The sequence below is a fragment of the Sceloporus occidentalis genome, unplaced genomic scaffold (assembly GCF_023333645.1).
Source record: "Sceloporus occidentalis isolate IW3139 unplaced genomic scaffold, rSceOcc1.0.p SCAF_48, whole genome shotgun sequence".
NCBI classification, from domain to species: domain Eukaryota; kingdom Metazoa; phylum Chordata; class Lepidosauria; order Squamata; family Phrynosomatidae; genus Sceloporus; species Sceloporus occidentalis.
This window is the reverse complement of record NW_028317028.1, coordinates 7,332,203-7,356,123: the sequence shown is the minus strand read 5'-3', so window position 1 is coordinate 7,356,123 and position 23,921 is coordinate 7,332,203. Positions and strand designations below refer to the sequence as shown.

Here is a 23,921-nt window from a genome sequence, read left to right as displayed (position 1 = left end):
TATGTTTGCTACTTAAGAGTCTCAGTCATAAAAAGCAGCAATTTGTTCATTTTTAATGTAAATACCAAATCTAAAAGGTTTCTTTGGCTCTAGATGAACTGCATCTTCTGTGATGATAGATCTGGAGCTAGAAAATAATGTTGCCTTCATCTGTTTTTAGGACTTAATTCACAAACAATCGAGGCTACCGCAATGCAGGAAATCAGCTTAGCGACATAAGTGCAAGGTATGTTAAAGAATATTTTGCAGAATAATTTGTTTTTGCCATATCATCTGAAATTGGGATGGAAATAACACCTGTCATAGTAAACTACTGTAAACATTCAGTTACTTCGTGTTCTGGGACCGCTTTTCCAAATAAAGAGGATGAAAATATGCATCTGCAGAATCACTAGAGAAAAACAAAAAAAAGGCGGCTGCACGGTTTTCAAGATAATAGAATAAACCATCATTTATCAACAGTACCTATAGGTTTCCATGCACGCCTGGTAGGATTTGCAGCCCATGGAGCTGTGCTGATCTTTTCAAGAGCTCTCATTTGTTATATTAACTCAAGGTATTCTACAATGTGCATACACTAGCTAAAGTTCTAGTGATATAATTTGCTATATCCTATGTTAAGGGAGGAAAGCTCTTAAAAGTTGTAAAGGGATCACTGAGAATTTTCTGGAGGGAGCATGGCTTTCATTGATGAAAAGCTTCTTTAAAACATGCATACTCAAGTTTTGTGGACAGACTAGTATTGTGAACTTGCTGCAAGAAAAAGACCCCATTCAAAACACACATGAACTGAAAAAGGATACACAGAACAATGTTTTGATTAGCTTTTGCCTTTATGTACAGACTCACACTTAGCACTGAAGTATTTTGTTTTCTCATGAAATCAGGGTTAAAAAATGAAGCTAGCAAGCGGAAAGAGTATTTGCCCAGTACTCGCTGTAGCATTCAGGTTACCTGTAGCGTTCTTGGCTGGAGCCTCTGCTCTCCACTGGAGAGGTACTTGACGAATGCACAGAGCTCCCGTTTGCACCCTGTTTGGCTGGTGAGCTGGAACGAGACCTGGGTTTTGATTTTGTCTGCGACCTGGAGTGTCTCTTTTTCCTATTTTCATGAGGGCTGCTGCAGAAGACATAACAATGCAGTGTTAATTGAAAAAAATGCCCAATTGTAACAGCATCCACGTCTATACAGGACTATACCAATTGCAGAGGAAACACCACAACACGACAAGTAATAATCATAAAAAAAAAGTGTCCGACATGAAATATTACACTGACATCCACAAACTGCATCTACAGTGTGTAAATAGTATACATTTTCAGATTGATATAAAGTAGCTGTGGGAATTTATACAACATACACCATTAGAAAAAGTTGCAAATATGCAAGAACACAATCATACTTATTTCAAAATGGATGGCCCACTGGGCTAGCAATTGCTCTGTTTAGGTATAAATTATATCACGCTTCATGAATACTCCGAGAATGTTAAAAGGTGCACTGGTCCTTAGAACACACGCTACTTTTTTTTATGGCTGATATAAAACCGAAAGAGCCATTAGGTTATAAACTGGATGCAGAGAGCACTAAGCTGCTAACTTGCTCCTAAAAGCTTCTCAAACTGTGTGTTTAATAGTGCACTGCTGGCTAGTCTAGTCAGTAGCTGTTTAACTCTGGAAGATGTGGCTCACACGGGAGATTTCATTTAGTGTGTTTGAGAAAAATATATTAAAAGTCATCTTACATTCAGAATTTTCTGTGTGCAGAAAAACAAAACCTCTTTTTTGATCATATTAAATACTCAGATTACACACTATAAAAAATAAAGGCACATCTGTCAGTAAATAACAAAAAGAGGGTGCCATACTAGACTGTAAGCTCATTTGAGCAGGGCCCTCCTAACCTGTTTCTGTAAGTCAAATTGTTACATTACATACTACTTGTTGTGTCCTGTCCATCCATTGTACAGCGCTACAGAATTTGATGGCGCTATATAAAACAAATAATAATAATACTCCTACTCTGGTATGAAATGAAGGCGACAGATGCACTTTTACTGAATAGGAGGTGCACAAAAAAACAAGAAAAGAAACCATTTCACCAAGACCGTAAGGTCTACACTGGAATTACGCACTTCACGCTTTACGATGCAAAGCGAGATGTTCTCGCTGGAGATGCAGGCATTTCCTACGGATTTGAAGATGGAGCTCAGGAGAGAAAGGGGGAAGTCAGTTTGTCAAAAGGGCCACTTGCACACTGTGAATCAATGCGGCAAAGAATGCAGAGGGCCAGCAAGAATACACAGAATTAAACACATGAAAAGAAGGTGTGTTATCCCAAAAGTAAATAAAAATAACATATCCATGTACCATTCTAAAAAAAGGCAGTCACATCTTAAAATCAATTTTGCCTTTTTTGAACTCTCCCATCAAATTAGTAACCAAGACAAAGAAAAGATGCACCACTACTTTTCCTGATATAACAAGAATCAAGATCCGGTATGTTACTGGCATAAATGTAACCGTAACAGTAGCCGTGATACATGCTTCCTACATACATTAAAGAAACTATTGACCCTAACTTTCACAGTCCGCAACCCGGGGGCAACCGTTTGACAGCACGGAAAGCAGTGATCCTCACACACTGGTTACAACACACCTTCGCCTTTAGGGATTCTCAGGTAATTCACAGCTTGGAACACTCCTAAGCCGACAAGGCAAATTCATTTACCTTCTTCATACAGGAAGGTTAGGACATTTGGTGATGCAGTAGTTAACATGGCGTGGAGGTACTGTGTGTTGATTGTCTCATAAGAAGCAGAACTGGTAGCCAGAGCAACAGGGTTTACGCATAATTTCATATTTGAAGGAATATAAAAATCTCCTTTCTACAAATAAGCAAAACTGTATAACAAGGACATGGCATGACTACTCAATCCTGTCCGTCCAATAAAACGAAGCACAAAGGGTTATTACAAATATATATTGGTTTGATCTGTGACACCAATACAGCTTCGAAACTCCAATGAATCCCAGTATTACACACTGATCCTTTTGAGACTGGCAAAATAAAGATTTTGAAAATATATAGCCGCTGCTTATATACATTAAGAAAAATCACTTACAAAAACTGCATGTGAAAAAAAAGTCCACAACTAAACTGTCTTTGGGGAGATAAAAACAGTGTGTGAAGGTGGACTACAAATCCAAATTATGTTATTTTACCCAATGTTTTAATTGGAGATATGATATACTACATGCAGTGGTATAGTATTTCCCAGCCAAATAGATCTACAAAACAAGATTTCCCCTACATCAAGAAGATACCGAGAATGTATGTGCTAATCAGTGGAGGAGAGGCGGACAGCAACACTCACCAGCTTAATGCTGATAAATTATCTTGCTGGTGCCCGGGGACAAGAAAAGCAGGTTGAAAACATTCTTTTTCACCAAGTTGGACTAATGGATATGTACCACCTGGCTCCAAGAGTCAGAATTAGAAAAAAACAAACCACTAGCCATATAAGCATAATTATGCCCAAACATGAGAAAAGCCACAGTCTAGGTAGGAAGAGGTCTATGGATAATAATATTTGGAACATTCTTCATTAACAACTATAACAAATACACGCAGTCTCTCCTATGGTTTAGCGTACAGAGTACTTTTTGACTGCACAACTTCTATTGATTAAAAAGACTTGACATGTTACTTGACTGATCGTGTGGTGTCTACCTGTGCACTGTTCACTCAAGCTATTCTTTTCCCACTAGCACAGCAGAAGTAAGGCAAGGAGAAGCAATATGCTTCTGGACCACACTCAAGGGCCGGGGGAAAAAGAAACAAAGACTGTAGCCCCCCCCCCCCCCCCAACAAATCCTCTCTTTCAGAAAACCGTATGAGTCTGATCTTCTCTGGCTCAGCAGCTGTGGAAAAGTGCTACAAAGCACAGCAAGATCACCAGGTCTGGAGACAATATTCATTAACACATCTGCGGCTGATGCTTGGTGATAACGCCAAAAAGGCAGCAGTATAAATCTCAAAATATGCCGCAATAATGATTTTGCATGCCTGGATAGTTAGCCAGGGAACAAAATAATATTTTAATTGAAAATATACACGGTTCATAAGCAGAAACCGATTACGTTTTTTTGTCAAGGAAATATACCAATAATGTAGAAAGCTCTGTGATACGTCCTCCCACAGTGTTTCATAATAACAGAAACATTATTTTTGGAGGAAACAGCCAAGCCAATCTGGTAAACATTTTTATTAGCGTTCGGAAAACAGCTACAACACACATAGTAGAGACATATGGCTTCACAGTGAAACTGAAATTACAAAGTGATGTTATCAGATTGCAACGAATGAGCAATAATGATGCGCCTTTATCTCTCCATGTACAGTACATAGACTGCAACTTGCCACCATTATGTGATCCATCAGCACGAAGTGAAGATGAATTAGTATGAATGTATGCAATATTCTGCTGGTCCGATAAACTACAGTGTTGCAGCCATTAGAGGAGGATTGTTTCTCCCTAGTACCAATGTGCAACTTCTTGAACCTACTTTGCTCAGGACAACTTTAACCATTTCCCTTTACTGCATATGGGACTTGAGCAATAAGAGTAAAACAGTTTTGCGTACAGGCATACATACCGTGACCGTGCGCGCCTCCGGACGTTTCCAGGACTGTACCCAACATGGTAGCCGCCTGAATATTCTCGCTCTTCTTCTCTCCTCCTCTCAGAAGCATGAGATGGCTTTTTGGGTGACCTTGATCTGAAAAACATGGAAAGGAGACACAATATAAAGAATATATTTTTTTCTTTAAAAAAAGGTTTGTAACACTACAGTAGGAACAAGACAACCGCACATTTTTCTTAAGTTCATAGTGCAGTAATGGTGGTGTGCTGGATGGGAGTTGCATCAGCTTCTGCTGTACATTATAATCAGTTACCAAGGATTGCTGCTTGGAACATGGGCAACACGAAGAATCAAGCAAGTTTCAATTCATTATAAATAGCTGCGGATTCTGCAGTCCCTATAAGAAAGTTTGTTTTTTTTGTTTTGTTTTTTTATACAGAGTGTTTGCGCCACACAGCAGAAACTCATTACTTGATTCTACAGACAGCCACTACATTTCATCATTTGAGAAATTATAACATGAATAAGCTCATTTGAGCACTGTTGAACTAAAATGTTATTACATGGATTCTGTGATTAAAGATTTCAAAATATCACACCTAGGTCCGATAATAGTATAAACAGTATAAAAAAAAAAAAAGTATGTTTTTAAAAGACAAGAAATAGTGGAGTTTTGGAATGTACCCCATGTTGTAGACATTTAAACGTTACCTGCCATGAGTGATACAAATGTAACTTGCTCAGCAAATGAAAAATAAGGCATTCATATCACCACCAGACTGAACCCGACACATTAGGACAATTACAGTTTATGGAAAGAAAGTTTTTCAGGGGAAAGTCTGAAAGGTGGGCTGCTTTCTATGGTAATAAAAACCACTTTTTAAAACTGTCCCCCATCATGCAACACATGCCACCAAACACAAAAATATGTAAAACAAATTGAAATAAAATATTTGTAGAAGAACTGTACAAACAACTTTATAAAGATTTAATAAACAAGATACCACAACAGACATGTCAAGTGATTCATGCAACAGAAACCAAAACACCTAAACAAATGGTGTGTGGAACACAGAAACAGACGATTCACACAAAAGTACTACAACAAGACCTTTATTCTTCCCAAATATTGTAACTCCTTGAACACTTTAAACATTATTGGCACAATCCTAGACGATCTTAACACACTGTGATACAACCAAGCCAGTTTAGAGTGTGCCATCTGCTAAGCAAAGCCATGTAATGCAACAATGACAGAATTCCTGCACTGACAGAACGTCATGTAGTGACGCAGAAGGATATTTTCCATAAGCGTGTTTTTAAGTTATGTCTCAGTACAAAGACATAAAATAGAGAATCTGTCTACATAGAGAAGGGTTGTACAACTACAGTTCTCAACAGCTACAGATAGACCAAGAATTCACCACATCCTTGCCTGAAAACATGTAATTCAATGAACACAACACTACCACGCTTTAACTTGCATTTAAAATAGATTAATTAAAAAAAATTATAATGGCGACCATTGAGAGAGAGATGCAGGAAACCTAGAGCTGCAGACGAGGATAGCCATTAATCAAAGCGCAAAATAAAAAGTAGAACATGAAACGACCAAGCTCAAAGAGCGATAGTCAAAAACCTTAATGCAAGTTCAATGATCTGTCCTACAAAGAAATGGCATTACAAAAAAAATGCTTCACTCGGTTATTCATACTTTGCTACGTTTAATCACAGTTCTAACCGGAAAACCATATGGTTTTTCAAAAAAAAAATATATATTATTCAAATTAAAAAAAGCTTAGATTTCCAAGAGTGGTAGCAAAAGAAAGCACTTTCTATCTATTAACAAGTTGTGCTGGTGCACTATAAATGAAAAATGTGAATCAAGGTTGAGCAAACATAAGGCAACATTTTTTTTAAAAAAACTAGGTTTTAGGGCACAAAATAGTGGTAGTAAAGGAGGGTTAATTACAATATTCTGGCTAAAACAAGCAGAGGCCTAACATCTAAGAAATCTAAAGGAATTTGTTTTTAAACAAATACAAACGGCCACAATAAACCACAAATTCATTATTTATGTAAAATGTACTTTTTGCTTTTGGCTTACCTGGAACGCCTGACTGTTCTATAAGCAGTAGGAAGAGAATGCTTCACCTTCGTATGGGATCGCGACTTTGACTTGGAATCATATTTAGGCGAACGCGACCTTGACCTGGATCGCTTTTTACGTTTCTTCTTCTTTTTCTCTCTTTCTTCTCTTGGATAGTGTCTGATTGGGGACCTTTGAACGACAGGATACTCTGTCATTGGGATGATGGTGTCTTCTGGTAGGTCACATTCCATACTGCTCACAACCTTAAAGTATACAAGAGTTTATTTTATTCAAGGGAAGACCGTCACAATAATAGTCTTAATATGTGTGCATACATCGGTAGCTTATTCTGGCCTGCAGGCATCTCATAGAAGCTCAAATTAATCAATGAAGACTGCCAATAACTTCACAAGTAAAGCCTGGTCCGCATAGCAAACATACCAGGTGATGTTTAAAATATTCGTTTTCACAGAGGGTAGCTAGAACTTTATATATATAAAATAAATGGACTAAACTGCTTCAGTGTGTTTTGCAATGCAAAGCTCACAACCTGCGCAATACATCTGTCCAGAGTATAATTCATATAATTAACGTCGTTCAGTACTCAAGGATAACGTAGTAATATCAGGATAAACTATGCAATATTAACATGCTGCCGTTCCGTGGCAGAGCAAGGGAGTAAATCAGCGACTAGCAGAGAGGCCGCTGACAGACAGCATGTAAAAGTTAAAAGGAATGGAAACAGAGGAAAAACAAAATAAACAGGACCGGACAGAAACGGTTATATAGATCTTTTGTGAACACTATCAGACTCGGACACCAAGAAAACACATTTTAAAACAGGTTACACAAAACACCGATCCCATTTTTCAGCGGAAGTATATTACATTAAAACTACAAGATATGAAATGTTTGAAAAGTTACATGATGTAACACTCTACGTTGTTGAAACCAGGGAATTTCAAAGGCATCCAATTAAAAACAGTTGTAAGTGATCATTTTTAATACATTTTTACAGACATTTTACAGCCTAATCCGTTTTAAGACAGCACTTATGTTTGCCAACACTAGGCTACTATTTACAAGCAATGTCTGTCTAAGAACAGTGGATTAAAATTAATTTGTCTCAGAAAAATGCTGGCCAACTTTTCATCCACTATTTACGTAAACTGAAGGGCCAAGGCTAAATGCGGCTATATTTTAAGAGACTACATTGTAGAGGCATGTGAACATTTCAGAAAATCCTTGTGTTACAATTTATCAGAATGTTGCGTAATTAATGTGTGACTTTAGGACCACGGAACAGGGCATTGGGCCTAAATAGATTTTTTTAAATATTGAAACAAATGTATAATATACACACATTCATATGTCAGAGGAAAGACTTGACGTTGCCTTTACTTCCGATACATAACTTTTTAAGCTCTGTAAAGGGAGAACGAGCAATGAATAAAGCACTGCCTGTTTTAGAGGAGTGATGAAGGAGTTCCTAATTGCCTTGCACAATGCCTAGGAGGCATATAAGGATTCAGACATTGTGATGGTTCATCTCCCCTAATATAATTCTAATATTTAAATATCAAAGGAAGCCCAGGCCAACATTTCGTATAAATTCAAAAATTTTAAATCAACATGCCCAATGTAGTCTTTCTAAAGAGTTATGAAGCGCCATGTAAAGTATATTGTGAAATAATCAGTAAAAAAAATTAAAATTCAATAATTGAAAGCCTGGTGTTTAATAATAAACACCTACTGTAAAATCAAATTTTATCTTATTAAACATACACATTTCAGTATAAAACAAATATAACTTTACTTTAGCTTCTATTGTTATTTAAAGCATTAATATTTAATAGGCAATTTGTTGGTGGAACAATCATGACATGTTAAGTGTAATTCATATTTGTATTGTAATTACATCCCCTAGGATTTATGGTTTTGGAAGACTGCATCTAGAAATAATCTGCTTCATTACAGAAGATAAACACTTTCATATAAAAAAGCAGAGAAAACCCATTTAAAGTCAGGGTCAACAAAATTAGTAAATTCGCAATATATGACAGAGTGATCAAGAGAATATAAAAGAAATTAAATGAATGGTCCCTAGTAAAATAATAGAGAATAAAGAAACCAAAAATACAATAAATCATGTTAACTGCTAAGTATAAAGAAAGGGCACTGTGTCTTTGTTCAAAAAGCTTTTTCCTTGCCAATCTAATTGATAATCCAGTTGTACACAAAACACAAACAGCACAAAGCATCCATGCTGCCGAGGACTTTTACAGCGTCACATTCAACCTCTAGGCTTTCTTCCAAGGAGCCATAGTAATTAGGGAGTAGGAGAAAAGAAAGCTTGACAGCATCTCTTAGGTTTACCCAAAGATGACCGTCAAATACCATGGGAAATGAACAAAAGTAAGCCTACCATATCTAAAGAATGAATGACCACTTCCATTTAACGCAACTTTGTGAATGTTCGCACTTTGCAGTGTACCGGTCCAGCTACGTAACAATATTTTTACAACCCCTGGAACCAGATAGCCAGGGCTCGAAATGACTGCCAATCAGGGGTTTGCAAGACAAGGGAGAGTGTGGGCCAGATTGGGAATCCAAGCACCCCTGCTTGGCTACAGTGAAGTGGGGGCCACGAGGAGCCTGGCAGGCCGTGTAACATCCATTACGTGACCCAGAGGTTGAAGAAAGGCAGCATCCCGGCAGGTCTCCGTGAGCCGAGGGGCAGTAGTGTATGTGTGTATATTGTAGTGTCAGCGTGTCTATTGTATTGTAGTGCCAGATCCAGTGTTAGTGTGTGTGTGTATGTTTGATATATCTATAGTGTTAGTATACGGTATCTTTGCAAATGGTGTGTTACTGTATGACATTAGCATGAGTGTGTATGGTGTTAAATGTATGCTGTTGGCATGTGTGTTACTGTATGGTGATAGATTGCATATAGTGTTAGCATGAGTGGGTGTGTATTTGGTGTTAGCGTGTGGATATCAGCTTATGGTGTTATTGTGACTGCGTCTCAGGGGTGAGCCTAGGGTTAGTGGCACCAGGGAGATGGAGAGAAAGTGCAGACTGTTTGATGGATGTACACTGCATGGGGTCAAGCAACCTCACGCAACGTATGCAAACACCAAAGATACACAGAACAGAAGTGGCAGAAACAGTGAGCTCCATTTCAGGTAGATTCATCCATGCTTAATGTACTAATGCATTTATCAACTTTATTTAATGAACACTGAATTGATGTTTCTCCATTTATTGCATTAATCAATTTAGCAATGTATATGCATACACTGATTTACCAATAATTTAATTTATTCGTTTTTCATTTGGATAATGTACCAATTATTGTATGGATTATCTTTAAACATATAGTTGCCAAATATTGCATGTATTGATCCATACTTTGTGAAAAACATTTTCAGTTCTGGGTTGTAGAGAAAGTACTGGCTGTGAACGTACATGCAGCTTGCTATAAATCTAAGGAGCGGTGTTCCTGAGAAAAGCACCCATTGCTGAGTGGTTGGACAGGGATGAGTAAACCTTAAACATTGCTTAAATGATACCTGCAATACTGCCCCATAAACCTTAACAGAAGTAGGGGGTACTGTCAAAGGCTTTAGTTGTCAATGCAGGAAAGGCATCACAAAAGTTTGCGATGTAGAAACATTTCTGCTTTACTGATCAGCTTCACTTAACAACAATGCTTGCTTTCCCCAGATAGAGTGTGTGTGTGTGTGTGTGTGTGTAGAAAAATACTCTTAGCTGTAACTTGTTGATTAAAATTTAACAGATCATGTTTATCAGCAACAATCCTTATAACAAAATGCTTATACACTTCCAGTTGGCCACATTAGGTTGTGATTTGTAAGACTTTCCATTTCTTTATACTTTCTTGACAGCGACTCTAGCAACAAACTATTCCTTCTTGCTACTCAGGATACAGATTGATTCCACAAACATTTGGCACAGTGAGATGCAATAAGACACGCCTGACAATCTAATTGCTAAATAAAACGCTGCATGGACAGCGCCAGTCATGTTCTATTACTGCAGCTACCCTTTCCCCGAACGGAAAACAATTAGGATGTGATATGTATGTATGCACCATCTCAACTCCTACTAACATGACATGTACCGCTCAAAGCAGCACAGCTACAGAAACGTAGGTCCTTATAACAAATCTGTTACAAGAGTTTATAGCAAATGTTCTGTCCAAATAAAACCTGACGTGGATCAACTGTATTTTTCTCTCTAATAGGAAGGGCTCTGCTCCTCTTTAGACTGCATAAAACGGGCTGCTGTCAGCAGCTATTCACGCGTCACTTCAGCCCACCGTACCTTGACACTTTAAAAAAACAAAACAATTTGAAACAATTTACATAGGCAAAATTTGCTTGGGGAAAGTAGCTATCAACAATGGGTCAAGTGTGTGGGTTCACATGCGATAAATGGTTCTATGTTAATGCCACACATTAAAAGCATTACAATCAAAATTCCTAGTTTTACTGAACGTTCAAATCCATTCAAGAAATAATTAGCCTGTAAACCGTTGCCTCACTTTTCGTGTCATGAGACAGAAAAGCACGCATTGAAAAGACATGTTTTAATATCATCATTAAATCCTCAGAGGAAAGTCAGTAAACTCTTATTTGCGCAACTTACTACAGAGCACAATTAATATTTTTTTTTTTTATTTGGTACAGCACCTTAAAGTTCTTTTGGACATAATGTCCCTTTCAGTCTCAATAGGACATGTTTTTTAGAATCTACTCATATTCCATATTCAACTATTCCATGGGTTCTTTCACAGCATTGCCACAGTTTAACATTGTGATGCAAAATTGCAGGAGGATGGTGTCATCCTACCACTTGGAATTTTGTTCTTCATAAGGCGTTCGGTGATAGGTTAAATAGACTTTCATTTTACTATCATACTAACGTGGTTAAACCACGTGTGTAACTAAAGAAAGTCCGGAGTACGGCTGCAACCAACAATCAGTTTGCCGATTACTTTTTCGATTAATCAGATAAAAACCAATATGCACATTTTTACTCAATTTAAAATAATTTAATGAACAAACTGGGTGTTAAAAATAAACTGCAGGAAAAAAGCTTTACATTTACATTAATGTGTGTAATTTCTCTAATAGCCTTCTTATTGCTATGACATAATAAAAGCTATATTTTAAAAAGGTACCAGAACCCAAAGACAATACTTCTCAAACTAGGTTTTAATACCTAAAAATATTTACTTGTAAATATTAATTCACGTGTAAACTACCTTTTCATATTTAATACTTTGCTTTAATTTCCTTTTATTTGGCAACCTGCCCCCATGTTATGCAAATCTGACCCCAGGCTTGCCACTCTGCCCCTCAGATATGCCCCCCCCCCCATGCACCCCCAGACTCTTTGGTGTCTAGTTGGGGGCAGCCTGTTGACGTCTGCTCGATGTGCGTGCACAGCCTCTGCTGCTGCTGCCTGGCACACAGAAGCCAGAGAGAAGGATCCAGGTCCTCTGTTCGCTGCTGGGATCTGGATCTTAGTCGTATTGTCACACCAATTCAACTAATTGATAATGAAAATTGTGGCAACACAAACTGTTAGCGTCACTGCCCCTGTTTCTGTGCAATTTGAAAAGTGTTACAGAAGCAATCTCACAATTAGAATTCACAATGCTCCTGGCGAATATTTCGGGACAGCTTTTGACTCAAACACATCAAATCTCACTCTCTGGCCATACAAGCACCTGTGCACTAGTACCGCGTGTGTGCAGTCACATCGCCCCAGTTCTTCTCCCTCTATGAAGCTGGACTTCATAGAGGGAGACATACTGCTGGACAGGGTAAGGTGCAAAATCAGAAGGGGAAGGGAGCAGGACCACTGTAGCCCTAGACAAATTTAAATACCGTGATTTAAAAATGCATCTGATTTTCTGTGCATAATAAAACTTGTAGCTTAACAAGCAAAGCACATGTGGTGTGCCCTTGATTTCTATTCCAAAATAAACTCTGCAAATTTATGATACCAAAATTACATGACTTCTTACATTGGCACCTTGGCATCACTGCACATCAAGTCTCAATTCACTTTGTTGCAAAAAGATGAATTTAATGGTTATTATTTTGAATCACATTCAATTAAAATGTGTCATAATCTTCCTTCAAAGTATTGCTTCTAGAGGCATTGAGCTGCACCTTTGATCGGCGCTAATAACATTTCTGATTTTATTAGCAGAGATTAATTAAATGGAATGAGCATAAATGCAAATTATCGTATCCGTGTGTATTTTTAATCTATTTACAGCATATGCTTGACATTTTCAAATAATCAACGCAGGCCGTTTTAAACAGAAAGGCCTTTGTTATGTGTTGCTTCTACATCTTCAGCAACGGAGGCCATTCAATAGCTACTCTAGTTGACAGTTCTATCACCCATAAATTAATAGTAAAACATCTGGGTATTCGGCAAGAAACATTTTAAAGGCAAATGTTTTCCGCAGTTTAAATGAAAGCAGCAAGAAAAGGTCAGAAGCAAATGAAAGATGACTACTTTCACATATACAGCAGTATAACACCAGCATCTAAGCTGAAACACACAGATGCTGCCTCAAAGCAGCCACCAAAAGAGCAATCACATCTACTTGATGTTTTCATTAAACTTTTGTTAAATTTTTTGTTCTGTGGGTATTGCTGCATAGATTTCTCTTATGTGCTTGTATTTCTTTATTACATTTAATATTAGAACCAGGGCTCAGCAATTCCCAGCATCAGGTAGCCACAGCTCCATAAATTCAACTCCAGGAGCCTACATTTAATACTGTCCGATAGTGATCTCTATGGGTGGGCCCCATAAAAATGTACAGTGACCTCCTATTGGACACAAGTTGTCTTTAACGGGGGGCTGTAAAAGCACACTTTTTCCACCTGTTCTCCAGTATACAACAAGGTAATTAAGAATACATGAACGTCAGCTGCAAAAACTGGACCTGCTCCTGCTAACTCCACAGAGGTATTTCTAAGCCCCAGTGAGCAGGGCCGGCCTTTGGGGTGTACGACCTGTGCGACCGCACAGGGCGCCACACTCCAGGGGGCGCCGCCGCCGCGGTCCGACGCCACCCTAGCGTACCGCTGCCACCAGCAGCGTACCTAGCACGGGGGGGGGGGGGCGGTCTGCACCGGGTGCCGCTCATCAGGGGGGCACCCGGCACCCCTCCAGATACTGACAGTAATGCCCACCGCTGGAGGAGCCGCTTGAACCCGGCTTAAAATCACTCAAGGGAGCCGGAAGTCTGTTAAAGACCTCCGATACCGCTCCCTTGTGATCCGCGCGGCAACAGCTGCTGTGCGCCGGGGTTTGTCGTCAGATCCTGGCGCACAACACTGAAGCCGCGCCCACCGCTGTCCGTGCCCTCTGACCCGGAAGAAGACAGAAGAACTGAAGAAGAGGAGCGAAGAGAAGGAAAAGGAGCTGTAAGGAGAAAAGAGGAAAGGTAGGAAAGCATTCAGTGAGAGTGGATTGGTATGTGGATTGGTATGCGTGTGTGGATTGGTAAGTGTGCGAGAGTGATGGGTGTTATGCTGTACCATTTCCAATGTCTTTTTCATGATCTAATTATGCTCTAAAAGTACATCATAACTCCCATCATTCTATACTGTTCCATACAGTGGCAGAGCTGGGAGGCAGAGGCCTTGCACCCCCACCGCAGGACTCCTGAAAGGTAAGTGAACTTCAAAGAGGGAAAGGGTAGATAGTTAGGAGGGGGTAGATAGGGCAATCATACTCCTATCATGCCAAGTCTGCGAGTACATCCTGGAATCTGGGTATGCTTGGGCATAATAGGAATGTGATTGCTGTTAATCATATATATATTATATATATAATATTGTTATTTAATTGTTTTGTCCTATTTTGGTGTGTTACTTACTTTAAATAAAAGCGTTAGATTTTTTTATGGTGGGCGGGGTCATATTCGGTTTTGGCCAGGTAAATGTTGCACTTTCGGTTTCAGTCCAGAATTCGTTTCGGTGCATCCCTACTACTAAGCCAGACAATGAAGTGGTGGGCCTACACCACATCAATGTTTGGCGTAGTATATAGTGATTGGGGTTTTGTTACAAGTTTTTATTCCTTTCATTTTTTGGGATGGGGGGGGCGCCAGAGGAGTAGACCGCACAGGGCGCCAGAACACCTAAGGCCGGCTCTGCCGGTGAGATTGACCTTTGTTAATTACCTGCACTAGAATATCTAGTTAATGTGAATAACGAGTCTCCTACGTGCTGTAGATTAATGGCCTGGAAAACTATATCATAAGATCTCTACATACTAAATGGTAACGCTAAATTATTACATTAGTCCACAAGCTTATTTCTGAGACCAAACAAGCAGTAAAAACCATCAGTAATTATTTTAAATTTGTGTCACACTCTGACCTCTAATGTAACATATAAAAGCAGCGTCTAATTTTACACTCAGAGCAAAAGCACACACAAAAAGAAAAAGCAATAAAGGAAACTCTGCTGGATCATATTCCGGAGGAGGGTATGAAGATTATTCTATATCTACCTTCAAAGAGGTTTCTCTTTTCCACATCATCCATTTCACATAAATAGTTTAACCTCGCGTAACTGATCCAAACTATTTTTCATAGCTCACAATACCAATAAAGATCTGACAGAGTTATCAGAGCCCGCTGTGCACTGAACTGTGATTTTTCTGAATTGCGATACTCATCTATGGATCTAAAGATGACCTTTCTACTATCAGCACATAATAACGCACATCTTCAGCACAATTAAGACCAATATCTGAAGCTAACAGAGGCAGGGGTGTAACATCTCAGGTGATTTAAGAATTGTATGGAAGGATCTACAACAGTATTTCCAAAAAATCTAAAGAAAATTATCCATTCAAGTCAAATTTATTGATCTGAAATACACTTATCTAAAACAGCTGAAACATATGCAGTCAAATACAACTGAAATATCAGCTAAAGATCTGTAATTGGAAGATTTGTAAACTGCATTATGGAGTACTGTCACACATTGAAGACTGCATTTCACACCCCAGTCCACCGGTGGTAAAAGTGTTAAGGCTTCACATACTCTTATTATGATTTCTCACGAAAGCTACAATAGGTTAATCAAGCTAGACACACTGAACTATATCTTGAAAGGTCCCATACTAGAGCAATATTTTAATGTAAATTTTCTTTTGAAGAAACAGGCAAGTACATGTATTTTACTACAACTGTGAGTCTAATGAGGGGAATACTGTTATATTAGCAGAGTGTACTTCATGCAACATTACTGGAAAGAGAAATGAAGATGTCCATTCCTTCTACAAAACTTTCTTGGACACTATATATGAATGTATGATCTTTATTTTTTTCTTTGGCATTGCTGCATGCTACCAACGCACATGACTAACCTCTGGGCTGAGGGCATTCTCATCTGTTCTTCCTAGTTCTATGTCCAATGGGTTCTTCAATGTCTGCAGGAAGAGTGCCGCTTTCCTTTTGCGTTCTGCCTGCAGTTGCTTTTCTTTTGATTCTTTGGCGGCTTGTGCCAGCTTCTCCCTGGCTGCCGCAGATAGCCTATCTTCTAGCTTTTGCTTTGCTGTAAGAAAACGAACAAATAAATGCATGCCCTTTCTTCAACCTGCCTCGATCAGACTTATTTTTGGACCAGCTTCTTGTGCTTAGCTTGAAAGTGAGGATCAATGAAAAATGCATCACCTAACAGATATTTTATGGCATTATACGCATAACAGATTACAAAAACTTATGTTGTGAAAGCAGAAAAGAACCAAATAGTCCATCCAGCCTGCTCTTATAGAATGGATATTTACGTTCTTATGCCTTAGGACAAAGTGTTATGCTCATCCCAAGCTTTTGTGAATTCCTTTATAAGAAATATGGCTGCAATGTAAAATGAGCATATTTACAGCGTCTTTTAGTTTTACTTTATCCCATGATTATGGAACAACCAATCTGGTTGTTGAAAGCATAAGACGAGACTCGAAACAAAGATGACATTCTGAAGAAAATGCCAAGTGGCATATTCAGTCAAACAGGCTATTCTACTTGTTCACGTAATTATTGCTTAGCATTGGCCATGAGCAAACGTAGAAGAAATAACGGAAACAAAAGTCAGTGTCGTCTTTACTCTATTCAGAGCAGTGGAGTCTGTTAGCTACTCTGTAAATTGAGGGTTGCAGCATCACAAGGTACGTAAAATATCCATCTAAATATTTGTGTATTACTACAATTCAGAGACACGGCTTTTTCCTATTGTACTACTGACCACAGCCTAGCATGTCACAATACGCGGATAACTGTGCTGAGGCAAAAGGTAATACTAGCACACTCATCTTTTAGTTTAGCTAACACTACTTCTGTAAATATTTTGATACACATTTGCCAATTTAGCCCAGAGCACAGCAGATTTTTTTTTTTTTTTTTTTTAATTTGCACTGTGGCTCTATTCAAAACATGTATACGTACGAGTCAATTTAATATGATTAGTCCTACTGGTCAGGCAATTTTCAAAGCTACGTGAAGAAAATTAAAAACATGTATTTTGTGTTTTGGGGAGAAAAAGCAGTATTTGCATATAAATCAACCTTCCAAGACACTTGGGAAGACAAGTCTTGACATGCAACACGTTAATTCAAATACTGCCATTTCTGCAATTGAGCAGTCGCGTGATTCGGCCAGCAAAGGCAAGTGAAAAGCTTAGTGCCACATTATATTGATCTAGCCAATCACAAAATACTAAAATAAAACTGTATATTTGACAGGTTTGCCGGGTTTTTACCTGTTCTGAGTAATTATATTATATATACACATACACACACACATATATACATTCTAATTAAAAACAGGGGTATCCTGTGGGTTCAGTTTATAAAGAGGACATACACTGGAAACTTTGCTCTGGATGACTGTGCACATTAACAGGGTTCGTGTGGCTTATATTGACAGAAGGGGCTACAGCAGTTTCGCAGATATACAGAAAATGAAAACAAGATTAAAAACATAGCAAAAACAGAAAATTTACATGAATAAAATTACTAATCTAATCGCTTCATTTGATCTAGAAAATACTTACTCACTTTTCCTTATACATACACTTTCTACAGTAACATACCAGTGTACCAGCTTCCCAAAGATCACATTTTTATGCTACAATGGGGTGTTTTGCAGCTTAACACTTGTGAAGAAAAGAAAACCCCATTAAAAGGTAATCAAAGTAACTCTAGCTTACAGTAAAATTGTTCTCCAAGACTCTTGCATTAGTACATATTCAGGACAAAAGGTTTCGCATCTCTGTTGTAAGTCACAGTCAGAGGGAAAATTACCGTATTTGCTCGATTATAAGACGACCCTGATTATAAGACCCCCCAAAATCTGAATATTAACTTAGGAAAAAAGAAAAAGCCTGAATATAAGACGACCCTAAAGGAAAAAAGTTTTACCAGTAAATGTTAATTCATGTAAACTATTTTTTTTAATAAAAGCTATGATTGAGAAAAATATTTTTTTTGTTTTTATTTCTTGTATTTTCCAGCCTGTCCCCCAGTTACGCACATCTGCCCCCAGGCTTGCCACACCAATATGGCACTGTGGCCCATGATATGCCTTTTAACCCTCTATATGCCACTGTGCCCCATGGTATGCCTTTTGACCCCCTATATGCCACTCTGCCTCCAGAAATGCCTTATACCCCTATATCCCATTCTGGCATTTAGGGGGTTAAAATGCATATTATGGGGCAGAGTGGCATATAGGGAGGTGTAAGGCATTTCAGGAGGCAGAGTGGCATTAAGGGAGTTAAAAGGCATTGTATAGAGCACTCTGCCTCCAGAAATGCCTTATACCCCTATATGCCACTCTGGCATTTAGGGGGTTAAAAGGCATATTATGGGGCAGAGTGGCATATAGGGAGGTATAAGGCATTTCAGGAGGCAGAGTGCTCTATTAAATGCCCCCTTAACGCCACTCCAGAAATGCCCTATGCCCCCATTTAACTAACACACACACACTCTCCCCCCCCCCCCCTCCTCTCTCTCCCCTCTCTCCCCTCTCTTACCGGTGCTTCCAGCCGGGGCAGCGGGTTGACGTCGCCTTCTGCTGCAGCCGGAAGGAGGTGGAGTTGGCAGCGGGGGTTTGTATGCGTCCGTCGCGTATACTTTCCCCGGCTGTCAGAGATCAGAGATCTCTGACAGTCGGGGAAGGTCTACGCGACGGACGCAGACAACCCCCGCTGCTAGCCACACCTCCTTCCGGCTGCAGCGGACGTTGTCTACGCGGATCGCGTAGACGTCAACCCGCTGCCCCGGCAATACAGCAGGAAGCACCGGTAAGTGTGTATGATGGGGGGGGGGGGGGGGGTGAGACAGGAGGATCCAGGTCCCCTGCAGCGGTGCGGGGGATCTGGATCTTAGTCTCCTAATCAGACTCTATTTGAGGTCTGATTAGAAGACGACCCCGATTAGAAGACGAGGGGTATTTTTCAGAGCATTTGCTCTGAAAAAAACCTCGTCTTATAATCGAGCAAATACGGTAATAACAAAAAACCCCATAAAGTATACATTAAGTCATTCTCTCTCTGCTTTCCGACTGTTGTAAGGGCTTTTTTTTTTTAATTATTATAAATAAATAGAAAAAGCTCCAAAAGGCTACATAGCGCAAAAAAAACAAAAAAACAATTTAAAATAGAGTGGAAAAGAAAAAAAACCCAACACATTATTTTATTAACATAGAAAAGAATCTCAGAATAAAACCATGGAGGACTACTGTGGGTACGAAAATATGATTAGGTTTTGTTAATAAAAGTCACACAATTTAGTGGTGATCAAACAAACATGCCCTCAGTGACCATAAACAATACACAGACTCCCTCGTTTATGTGAAAATATTACCAAAGCATCAGCTTAACCTCTAATCTTAGTGATTTCGGCCAGAGGACATAAAATCTGTCTACGGGCAACATTAAACAGATAACTTCAGAAACAAGACTGAATGCAATTTGGTTATGAAAAGGCCTTCCAAAACTTAATCTGACCCATAAAGCAGGAACTCACGTGTATCAAAAATTCTGCAGCGAGACCTGTAAAGTTTAATTTGCAACATTCAGATCTAACGCACGATGTACAATGCAGTCCAAGTATCTACTCAAAGCATGGGTCACGGTGTGTACCTTGTTTGGCTTCAAGCTCCTCTGGAGTTAATTGAGGTTTTCTATCTTCAGTTACGGTAGCAGCTGTGTGGAGGGCCTGGCTGTTAGAAGAGCCGCTGGACTTGTTTTGCGGTCCTTCCTTGCCACCCCCCTCTTCCTCCTCACTATCATCATCTAATTTAACTCTGTTTTTCTCCAAGGGTAGAAGGTCTGTTTCTTTCACCTTGATTGCAAAACTTATTGGCGCAAAGGAGGCTGAAAACAGAAAAACACCACAGCATTTAAAACAGTTTATTTGTGTGGTGACATCAAAACATTGTATATTTTAGGAGATTTGCCAATGGGGACAAGGAATTTGTACATTGTGCCCAGTGGTCATTCTGTGCCTGTACCTCTCCAATTCTCTTCTTCCAGGAGAAACTTGGCACGGTTCACCCCATTAACAGTCCATATTGTATGGCAATTTTTTTACCCACACCACAAATTTAAGCACATGCAGATATACAGCGAACCCACTTCTCTGCCTCCAAATTCCATTCATAGGAAAAAATACTCTCAAAGTCAGTAGGGAATACTGAACGCTCTTTACCGAAGAAAACTGTTAATCTTTAAATAGAAAAATTAAAAATGAAGCAAAAATTTTACGCAATGTTTTTTTTTGTTTTTTTTTTTTAAAATGTTTGTGGACCTAATTTACAGTTGTTGTATACCAAAGTAGATGGCTAGCCTCATATAGTGTTTAAGAAACCCAGAAGCCATGAAGTTACTTATTTGCAGACATGCAAAAAAATAAAAAAATTCTTATTACACAGGTGGAACTCATTTAAAACTATCCTTTGACAAGCCACCTCTGTATATAAGTTGCCCAAGATCAAATACTAAAACTTGCAATATTCTTTAGTATTTCAGTTGCTATTCAAACCAACACGTTACTTGGAAAACAAACGGGAAAAAAAACCACACAGAATTTTTGGAATAAATATTTGGACACAGCAGGTGACGTTATAATCAATAGTTCTGGGAACTCAGGCCTCAGGAGCCATTTGTATAGATATTTTCATTATAAAATGGATTTGCTTTATTTCCTGAGACCAAATGGCAGAGGAAAGGTTTTTTTTTTTTTTTTTTTTTTAGAAAGGTAAGAAAGCATCCTGCAGAAATAGAAGTCATGGCCCACTGGCAGTGGATGCAAGAAGCATCTTTCCTATTCTGCTGAGGATATATATTATATATATATATATATATATTTTTTTTTTTTTTTTTTTACAAATCTCAGCAGATGTGTCCCTCTAAAAATAGTAATGCATCTTTCTTATGTCTTTTAGATGTCAAGCTGTTTGTTTTTTCTTCATTTGCCTTTGACAGAGTAAACCTGGGATTTTTAATTTGTACACCAAAATGTCTTAGGTTTAGATGTGCTGCAAAGGAGTTGATAGATGCATCTAGTTTGATTTCCACCTATTTCTGTCCAATCTTGTATAATTGGATACACAGTATGTGCGTGCATTCGCAAGGAAGGTAAAATCAGAGACAGCCTGGGGCAGTTGCATGCCTTGAAGTTCTAACTATATCTCTTGTAACAGACACGAGATTAAAATGGGGAAGAATATTTTAGATCCCACTCCCCATGGAACACATTTAAGGTGGGTTTTAAAGGGTATTTATTATTATCTTTATCTACATAGCGCTAACAATCTATGCATCGCTTAACACAATACATGTGTTCAAGGGGTGTGACGAGACGAGAATTGACAGACTAAGACAAACCGATACATTAGGTGGAGAGAGCCCTGCTCGCAAGCTTACAATAATGAGAGAAGATTCTGACAGCCAAGGATACAGCGATCATCACGGAAAACAAGCTTGCTTTCACGTCACAAAAATATTCCAATGGGTTGTAGGTTTACTTTATTAAGCTAAAGTTCATCACATCGCATTCTTATGTCCTAATGCCACTTGAACACTGAACACATACCTTTCATTTTACCATCATTGAGTGCTTTGTTCCCAGACGTATCACCTTTTGCATCTGAATTTCCTTTTTGTGTTGTATCAGTATCAGCAAGCAATAGAGATTCACTTGGGGCATCTGCAGAATTACCAGCTTGTGATGTCGCAGCAGGCTGTGTAAAATAAATACTTTTCTTACGGAAGTGTCAAAAGATTTGCTACAACCTCCCCTCCCCCCAAAAAAAGATACACGCGCTAAAAGAAGTGTGCATAATGAAACAAGCAGAGTAATAAAATAAAAGGCATAAAGCAATGCAGACACGCACTTAATATTAGAAGTGCACTTCTGCACTGAAAGTTGCCTTCATAAAAAAGGAAGGAAAACAAATATGGAACAGTTCATTCATAAACTCTTAATATATCAACTCTGTTTATTGAACGGTCACAACATTTTGCCACAACAGGCTTAGTTTACTACTATGATTTCTACAGACAGCCAGCCATACGGAAAAACGAACGTGCACAAAAACCGCAAAATCTCTGAAGTTCTGGGACAGTCCCAGTAGGTCAGGGCACACATTACATTATATATTACATTGTATTATAGAATCAAATATTCTATATATGCCTTGTCAGAAATTATTTAACATGCAGGTTATTAAGCACCATCGCACAGTGTAAGAAAATGTTTTCATGTTTTGATTCTTTCCAATACATACACATACCGTATCTGCTTGATTATAAGACGACCCCCCAAAATCTGAATATTAATTTAGGAAAAAAGAATTAGCCTGAATATAAGACGACCCTATAGGAAAAAAGTTTTACGAGTAAATGTTAATTCATGTAAACTATGTAAGCTAATTTTTTTTTTTATGAAAGCTATGATTGAGAAAAATATTTTGTTTTTAATTCCTTTTATTTTCCAACCTGCCCCCCCAGTTATGCACATCTGCCCCATAAATGCCTTAAACCCCCTATACGCCACTGTACCCCATGATATGCCTTTTAACCTTCTATATGCCACTTTGCCACATGATATGCCTTTTGAACCCATATGTGCCACTCTGCCTCCAGAAATGCCTTATACCCCTATATGCTCTATATTCATAGAGCACTCTGCCTACAGAAATGCCTTATGCCCCCCATTTAACACCCCCCCCAACAAAAAACCCTGCAGCCGGAAGGAGGTACGCAGACCTTCCCCGGCTGTCAGAGAGAATTCCCCGGTGAGGGGAACTCTGATCTCTGACAGCCGGGGAAGGTCTGCTCGATGGACGCAGACAACCCCCGCTGCTAGCCACACCTCCTTCCTGCTGCAGCAGAAGTTGTCTACATGAATCGCATAAACATCTACACGCTGCCCGGCTACACACCGGGGACTCAGAAGCACTGGTAAGTTGGGGGTGGGGGGGGGGTTTGGGGAGGGATCTGGATCTTAGTCTCATAGTCAGAACTATTTGAGGTCTGATAATAAGACAACCCCGATTATAAGACGAGGGGTATTTTCAGAGCATTTGCTCTCAAAAAACCTTGTCTTATAAATCGAGCAAATACGGTACTTTAGGCCTGAAAGGAACCTGAGTGCTAGGAACATGTGTTTTCAATCAAGGGACACAACTGTTAGAGGGTCTTCTTTGGAATGCCAATATATCATATGAACGGTCTAATAAGATTCCTAAAATTCACATATTGCCCACATAAAGTAAGAACTTATGTAAAGGGGTATAAAACTCATGTTTAGAGGGCAATGTCTCTTTCTCCTCCATCTTTATCCATGTATACTACTTTGTTCTAACAAATCAACCTATTTAAGAAGACTTAGAAGCTGTAGTCTTGATTACTCTTCACGGTCACTGATATTTAAGACAAACGGGTATCTAACAGGCACAGATTATGCAAATGATGCATTGTTTTACTAAATTGGTTATAGTGTTAATGCAGCAGAGATCTCCAGGTTAGTGACAAACGCATTGTGCTCATTTACGTTAGTAAAGCTGCTGCTGGCACGTCTTCTCCCGGACACTGTAAATTCATAAA

General features: G+C 38.9%; 1 protein-coding gene across 1 annotated transcript in view; it reads right to left on the bottom strand.

The window, feature by feature from the left end:
* Positions 1–23,921, bottom strand: part of LOC149289167 (uncharacterized) — a 97,798-nt gene that overhangs the window by 4,706 nt on the left and 69,171 nt on the right. Inside the window, exons 12-17 of the mRNA XM_089491045.1 lie at positions 21,907–22,054; positions 19,953–20,186; positions 16,180–16,367; positions 6,754–7,001; positions 4,659–4,781; positions 955–1,119 (exon numbers count right to left, since the gene is read on the bottom strand). Of these exons, the coding sequence (XP_089347171.1) occupies positions 955–1,119; positions 4,659–4,781; positions 6,754–7,001; positions 16,180–16,367; positions 19,953–20,186; positions 21,907–22,054 (1,106 nt within the window). The remainder of the gene's footprint in view (positions 1–954; positions 1,120–4,658; positions 4,782–6,753; positions 7,002–16,179; positions 16,368–19,952; positions 20,187–21,906; positions 22,055–23,921) is intronic.